General features: G+C 47.8%; 1 protein-coding gene across 1 annotated transcript; it reads left to right on the plus strand.

The window, feature by feature from the left end:
* Nucleotides 1-965: 965 nt before the first annotated feature.
* LOC130824842 (uncharacterized) lies at nucleotides 966-6,730 on the plus strand. The gene is made up of 2 exons (XM_057689861.1): nucleotides 966-1,518; nucleotides 1,770-6,730. The coding sequence occupies exons 1-2, from the start codon at nucleotides 966-968 to the stop codon at nucleotides 6,392-6,394; spliced, it is 5,178 nt and encodes a 1,725-aa protein (XP_057545844.1). The 3' UTR covers nucleotides 6,395-6,730.
* Nucleotides 6,731-8,437: the final 1,707 nt, after the last annotated feature.

An 8,437-nucleotide genomic window follows, 5' to 3' on the forward strand; every position in this document is an offset into this window, starting at 1 on the left:
GGGCATTATTAAAATAAAAAGTTTTTTGTCATATTTTACTGATCTATGAATTAAGATCTCTCCCATTCCAATTTTACCGACCTAGTATTTCTCAAACTCAAGATTCAACACCAATTACCCTTGTCATGGTACTATTTACTCAATTATTTTATATATTTAATAGTTTGCATCATATTACCATAATACCCCTTGACTTCTACAGTTGACCTTGACTTTTAGTCAATGGGTTTTCCTTCTGATCTCCCATCCTCCCTGAATGGCCCATGGGCTCCTCACTTCCAGAATACCCTAACTTCCCTCTCAGGAAGTAACTGCCTATTGGACCTAACTTCCCACTTACTCACAGTTGGCTGGTCATCCTTCTCTTAAGGCTGATAACTGCCAACTACCCTCCTGCCTTCATCACAGCCATCAGTTGCTACCCACTATCTCCATGATGGCAACTACCCTTCAGCAATAACCTCTTTCTTCACCACTATAAATAGGGGTTACCAGCAAGAGGGGAAGATCATCAAAAAGAGCATTAAAGAGCATTATTGCTTACATTAATCCCCTAGCCTTATAAATAGCATAAACCTTAGCAATCCCAATCTCACTTTTGCATTCATTCATTCATCAGCCACTCATAAATTTCTGATCTACGTTCTAACTTGAGCGTCGGAGGGGTTTTCCGGGAGATCACCCCCCGGACAAGGCTAACGTGTTGTATTGCAGGAATTCAAGTCGCTTCCCCTTATAAACCGTCTCACTTGATCACTCTTCCATCAACCTCCAGGTATTTTAAGTGTTTCTTGCACTTCATCGTTTCATCACCGAAACAGTTTGGCGCCGTCTGTGGGGAATTGAAACAAAAAGTCATGGCTCCTAAAAAGAATCCTACCCAAACTGCAACAGTGCATAGCACAGATACAGACACTTCCGCTGGTCACGCTAACAATCAAGCCGTGACCCGTCGTGATCTGGACATGCTAGCACGAAATCTCACGGCCGCATTCTCTGAACAACTTCGTGCCGTCATAAACAATACCCCTACTCAGCAACGAGTACTGGAAGATATGGCTGCACAGATAAAAAGCCTGGAGGAACGAATCGAGCCCCATCCTGAGATACCAAAATCCCATGAATCTCAAGAAGGGAACTCAAGGACCTCCCACTCCAGTAGACGCAACAAGAACAGGCGGGAAAGGTCCAAAACTTACCCACATCCTTGCAAGACAGATACACGAGATGGCGACTCCAAAACCGCCACTCCGGATGCTCGAACTTTCCTAGAGAGCAAAAAACGAAGGACGTCCGAGAGCGTCCAGTCCCTGGTAAATAAAAGGAGGGAGGAAAGAAAGAAGGCGGAACTCGCTGGATCTAGCCGCCCCCCCATTTCCGCCACCATGCCGCGGAATGAGGCCACCAAGAGTGTCCTCCCCGAAGAGCCCATATCATTAGTCTCTCCCTTGGCCATGGAGATACTGAATACTCCCAACCCCGGGAAAATAAAAGTGCCAAATATGGCTGCTTTCGATGGCACGTCATGCCCACAAGAGCACCTGACGGCATATAAAAATCTCATGCTGTTGTACACCACCAACTCATCGTTATGGTATAAGTTCTTTCCAACTACTCTTACAGGAGTAGCTTTGACGTGGTACACCTCCCTTCCCGGGGGAAGCATCCACAATTTTGCTCAATTAGAGGGCAAATTCTTGGGCCATTTTGTAGCCTCAAAAAGGCAGGAGAAATCAAACTTCCACCTGCTTAGTGTCACTCGTTGGAAGGGGAATCCATATCCTCTTATCTCAAGAAATTCCATGAGGCAGTGCTGGAAGTAACTGATTTGGAGGAGTCAGTTGCGCTGAATGCCCTAATCAACGGAATGAAGGCTCAACGGCTGAAGTTCCAGTTGGTTGAAAGTCAAGTAAAAACGTATGCAGAGGCCATGAAACAATGCCAAAGCTACGTCACGGCCTCGGAGATATGTCAGGCCCATGACCCGAAACGGCGGAAACCCGAAAAGAAGGAAGCCGGGTCCTCTCTTCAATCCACACGACGCAGAGAGGAACATTCTCCGAGGGAGAGGAATTACATGCCGCGTCGTCCTGGGCCCCCATCTGATATGGGACCTCCACGGGCCAGACAGGTATATGTTGCAGGAGGAGAGACCAGGACGCGGAATCTGGGGGACGGAGGCAACGACCCAATGTTCAATCGAAACAGGAGGGACATTTTCTTTGCTGTTCGAGACCAATTGCCGGCTCCACCTCCTGTCACCACCCCCTCTGATAGGCGCAACTATAATCTATGGTGTGACTACCACAAAGAGCACGGCCACACTCTGGCACAATGCCGCGAACTAAAAAGAATCCTGCATCAGTTGGCAGATGAAGGGAAATTGTCCAGATTCCTCAACCGGAGGGATTATAATGCGGGAAGAGAAGGGGAAAGGAGGCCGTGGCAACAAAAACGCAGATCCCCAAAAAGGAACGAAGCCCGACACGAAAGTTCCGACACTCAAGGAACTATCAATATGATTTTTGGGGGATACACTGAGGAATATCCCACCATCCGGGCTGCAAAGAACAGTGTCCACACTTTGCTGAAAGGGCCTCCCAAGGCCTCATCTAAGGGACCGGTCATGAAGTTCGATGCCACGACCTCTCAACCGCTGCAACAACCCCATACCGACCCTCTGGTGGTCACTCTTAAAATCGGCCAAATGAAAGTCAGACGGGTGCTGGTAGATACGGGAAGCACGGCCGATCTTATCACAATGGAGTGCTTAAAACAAATGAAGTTCGAGGAAAAGCACTTGCAACCCCTAGACAAACCCCTGATTGGGTTTGGAGGGAGTCAGGTCATCCCGTTGGGCACGATCATTCTCCCCGTGCGGGTAGGGGAGAGAAATGAAAGCCGTACCATGCCCATACGGTTCACGGTGGTAGATCTCAACTTTCCCTACAATGCCATCATGGGGCTCCCGCTCATTAACAAGATCAAGGCAGCCATCTTTCCCCACCAACTCCTGCTACAATTCGAAACTGATAACGGGCAAGTTGGCATTCTAAAGGGAGACCAGGTGACGGCTCACCAATGCCTCGTCAACATCCTGAAGCACAGGTCTTCCGAGACACCTGCAAAAAGAAAGAGGGAAGACCAGGTCCCAGCTGTCATGAGCGTGTACAGGGAAAATCATAACACGCATGAAAGGCCCCGCCCCATAGAACGATACGAGGAAGTAGATATGTTCGAGGGGAAACAGATCAAGATAGGAAAAGATCTTCCTGACACGGTCAAGCAGGACATAGTGGCCACCATTGCTGAATTCCGCGACATCTTTGCTTTTTGCACGGAAGAAATGCCGGGCATCCCTACCAGTGTCGCGTGTCATAAACTTGACATCAAACCTGGCTATAAACCCGTAAAACAAAAGCTGCGACATCAAGGAAGAGAGCGGACTGAGGCCGCCAAGGAGGAAGTTGAGAAGTTGCTGAAAGCCGGATTTATCAAAGAATGCCGATACTCAGAGTGGCTATCCAATGTTGTTCTGGTAAAAAAACCAAATGGCAAGTGGAGAATGTGTGTCGACTTCACGGACCTGAATAAGGCATGCCCCAAAGACGATTATCCACTTCCAAAGATAGATCGTCTGGTCGACTCTACGGCAGGCCATGCATTATTAAGCTTCATGGATGCCAATGCCGGCTATCATCAGATCCCATTGGCCACCGAAGATCAACCTCACACGGCCTTCATTACCAGCACGGGGGTCTATTGCTACAAGGTCATGCCCTTCGGATTAAAAAACGCGGGAGCAACTTATCAGAGGATGGTCAACAAGGTCTTCCAATCTCAGATTGGACGAAATTTAGAAGTATATGTGGATGATATGATCACGAAGAGCAAACAAGCAGGTCAACATGCCGCGGACTTACGGGAAACCTTCCTTACCTTGCAAGAACACCAGATGAAACTCAATCCCGACAAGTGCGTGTTTGGAGTTACCGGAGGAAAGTGCCTCGGCTTTCTGGTAGACGAGCGGGGCATCGAAGCAAATCCCGATAAGATCCGGGCCATACAGAACATGAGATCCCCCACCACCGTAAAAGAAGTACAAAAGCTCACGGGGTGCATAGCCGCTCTCGGAAGATTCCTTTCCAAGTCTGCGGATAAATGTTTCCCCTTCTTTAAGACAATAAAACAACAGAAGTTTGAATGGACAGCAGAGGCAGAAGAGTCCTTCCGCCAACTCAAGGAGCACCTGTCCACATTGCCGAAACTAGTTTCTCCCACCAAAGGGGAGAAACTAGTCCTATATGTCTCTGTATCTGAGTACTCGTTGTCCGGTGTACTGGTTGCGGAAAGGGAAAAGAAACAGCTCCCCATATACTACGTGAGTCATGCATTCCGCGGCTCGGAGGGAAACTACGGGGAAGTTGAGAAGGTCATATTCGCAGTCGTGATGGCAAGCAGAAAATTGAAGCCCTACTTCCAATCCCACCAGATCATCATCCGGACTGATCAACCCTTGAAAAAGATTTTGGAAGGAAAAAACAAGTCAAGCCGCGTCACAGATTGGGCAAACCAGCTGGCGGATTTCGGCATCGAATATGAGCCTCGAACAGCAATCAAAGCCCAAGCTCTGGCTGATTTCATTGCTGAAAGTACCTTCCCCTGTCATCCTGAACCCAATCAGGAGTGGAAGTTGTATGTGGATGGGTCCTCAACACAATCAGCTAGTGGAGCTGGACTCCTCATCATGTCTTCCGCAGGGGTTCGTATGGAAAGAGCAGTCAGGTTCGAGTTCGCAGCATCTAACAACGAGGCCGAATATGAAGCATTATTGATGGGATTGAGAATTTGCTATAAATCGGGAGCCAAAAACTTGTCCGCCTTCTCTGACTCCCAATTGATCGTAGGACAAGTCAACGGGAAATTCAAAGCTAAGGATGATAGCATGAAGATGTATTTGCAGCAGGTAAAAGAATTTGTTCAAAAATTCGACAAATTCACATTGGAGCATATTCCAAAATCCCAGAATGCCCAAGCTGATTCCCTAGCAAAGCTGGCCAGCTCAGCAGAGACATCCGCGGCTCGAGACATCATCTGGGAAGTACTTCCTAATCCCAGCATCAACTTCATGGTCAACACCATCGACAGATCAGATACATGGATGGAGCCGTACATCGAATATTTGCGAAATCAGACGCTTCCCCAAGATAAAAGCCAGGCCAATATGCTCCAGAAGAAAGCAAGATGGTTCGAACTCCACGAAGGAACGCTCTACAAGAAGTCGTATACACACCCCCTCCTAAAATGTGTATCCCCTGAAGAAGGAAACTATATCCTTCGCGAAATACATGAAGGAGGATGCGGTATACATCAGGGAGTGCGAACCGTCATCGGGAAAGTCCTGAGAAGCGGATACTATTGGCCCTCACTCCGAGAAGACGCGGAGTACTTGATCAAGAGATGTCCTGAATGCCAATACCACTCCAAGATAGGAAGGAAGCCGTCTAATTACTTGACTGCCATACAAGCCGTCTTGCCTTTCGACAAATGGGGCATGGATCTTCTTGGTCCCTTCCCTCCGGCAAAAGGGCAACGCAAATTCATCATTGTGGCCATTGATTACTTTACAAAGTACGTAGAAGCAGAATCCCTTAGCTCAATCACGGACAAACAAGTTTGTCAATTTATATGGCGGAATATCATCACAAGGTACGGCATTCCTCGGGTGATCATAACAGATAATGGAAGGCAGTTTGTCAGCAAGAACACCATCGAGTACTGCGACAAGTTTAACATCCAGATCAGATTCAGCTCGGTGTCCAGGCCACAAACCAATGGTCAAGTAGAGTCCGCAAACAAAGAAATCCTGAACGGCATTAAAAAGAAGATAGAGGGGGTTAAAGGCAATTGGGATGAAGAACTACCAGGCATCTTATGGGCAAGTCGAACAACCGTTAAAGAAGCAACGGGGCATACACCTTTCTCTTTAGTATATGGATCTGAAGCCGTGCTCCCCGTTGAAATAGGCGTACCCTCCACAAGGGTCACCTACTACTCACACGACGAAAACGAGGAAGGAAAAAGAGTAAACTTAGATCTGCTGCCAGAAACAAGAGGAAACGCAATGTTGAGATCAATAGCACAAAAACAGAAGATGATCCGTAGCTTCAATCACCATGTCAAGACCAGACATATTCAAATTGGCGATTTCGTCCTCCGGAAGGTCGAAGCTACGGGAAAGAAAGCGGAAAAGGGAAAGTTAGGGGCCAACTGGGACGGACCTTTCAAAGTCACCCACGTCATCAAACCAGGAACCTTTGAGCTAGAAGACATAAAAGGAAAAAAGCTACCACGACCATGGAATGGAGACCATTTGAAAAAATTCTTCATTTAATAAAATTTGCAAGGGGCAAACAGTAAGAACAGTCTCATCAACATCAGTCCGCGACTACAGTCGATCCGCAACATAGTTGCGTTGTAATTCAATTATTTCAATCACTTGTATCCTTATCAATCGTTAATAAACAGGTTTCATTTTCAGAATATCCGGCTCTTATGTTTGCAAATCTTATTAAATCAGTAACATCGACAAGTCGGACCCCCAGATTGGGGTCCCTAAGTTCAAAAACCTAAGATGTTTCCTAACCGGATCATCGATAAGTCGGACCCCCAGATTGGGGTAGCTAAGTTCAAAAATCGGAGATGTTTCCTAACCGGATCATCGACAAGTCGGACCCCCAGATTGGGGTCCCCAAGTTCAAAAAAAAAATCTAAGATGTTTCCTAACCGGATCATCGACAAGTCGGACCCCCAGATTGGGGTCCCTAAGTTCAAAAATCGGAGATGTTTCCTAACCGGAACATCGATAAGTCGGACCCCAAGATAGGGGTCCCTAAGTTCGAAAATGTAAGATACTTCCTAGCCGGAACATCGATAAGTCGGACCCCTAGATTGGGGTCCCTAAACTCAAAAATCTATGATGATTCCCAACCGGGACATCGGTAAGTCGGACCCTCAGTTGGGGTCCCTGAATTCGAAAATTCAAAGTTTCCGGCAATGATGTTTCCATCCGGGTCATTGATAAGTCGGACCCCTAGTTCGGGGGTCCCTTAGTTCAAAAAATATCCAAAATCTTTTAATGATGTTTTCCAGCCGGGACTTCGACAAGTCGGACCCCCAAACTGGGGTTTAAGGGCAGAATATTCTAAGTACAATTCTCATTGATGTCGCCTGTGAATGACAAAGCAATATTCCGCGGCCTCAAGAAAGAGAAGCCACGGCTCAACAAAAAGGGCGCACGACAAAATAATATTCCGCGGCTTCAAAAGAAGCCACGGCTCCGCAAACAATAGCAGGAATACCATGAATAAACTTTGAATGGAAATATATACAAATATTCAAAACATAGCTGAATGTTTACAAAAATCAAAGTTAATAGAATACAGATTATACATCATCAAAAAAGGCCTCGACTTCTTCACCCGGCGGCGGAGGAGATTCGATTCTTCCCTCTTCGAGACTGGGGGTGAAGCTAACATAATCTTCAACATTGAACGGCTCCACCCCGATCTCAGACAACTCCCGGGACAAGCTCTGGAGGTTCCGGCCTTCGTCAATAATGAGATTCGATAAATCAAGGCATAGAACCTCCAGGTTGGAGAGCGTCAAGTTCTCTGGGACATCTGACGCCGGAGGAGAAGAGAGGGCCAGCTGTTCCAAGTCGAGACATAAAGCCTCCCTCTCAGCCTCGGCATTTATCTTTTCATTCCAGGCCCTCTTCTCTGCCGCGTCCCAGACCGTGTCGACCAGTACCGCCGACTCCCCGTCCAAGACAGGAGCAAGGTTGGACAAAGCTTCACTCCCCTTTTGTTCAGCAGCTTGCTGAAGGGAAGTGAAATCCATGCCCAACTCTGCGGCAGCCAGACGATACTTCTCGTCACTGATCATGGTCCCGGCCTTCACCATCTCGGCCGTCAGATCTCCGAGAAACTTCGACGCTTCCGGCTCATCCGAGAGAAGCCAGTCCCTAGCTATCCGGGCCTTCCTGGTTAAGCACAATTTATAGACTTTGGCCGCGGATAGAATCATCTCGAAGTGGGAAGAATCGGCCGAGACTTGCTGCATTAGTTGCTGGTTCTGATGAACGAGCTTGGCATGAGTATCCATCAGCAAGCCGACCTCATGGCTGATGCCCGCGGACCTGGTGGAAGCAGCATCCAAGTTCTCAACAGTCTGATCCAGCTGCTTCCTCGCCCTTTCCCGCCATTGTTCTGTTCTGACCAAGCGCTCTTTCAGCTCAGAACACTTGGCCAGTTTTTGTTTGAGGCTCGGCAGGTCCTCCCGCAGTTTGGTTAATTCTTCGTTCAGCTCTTCGCATCGGGAGGTAAGGGCGGCCATGGTTTCCTGGTCCGCGGCACTTTGACGGTTGGCGTCGAGC

This window comes from Amaranthus tricolor, chromosome 10 (genome assembly GCF_026212465.1).
Source record: "Amaranthus tricolor cultivar Red isolate AtriRed21 chromosome 10, ASM2621246v1, whole genome shotgun sequence".
NCBI classification, from domain to species: domain Eukaryota; kingdom Viridiplantae; phylum Streptophyta; class Magnoliopsida; order Caryophyllales; family Amaranthaceae; genus Amaranthus; species Amaranthus tricolor.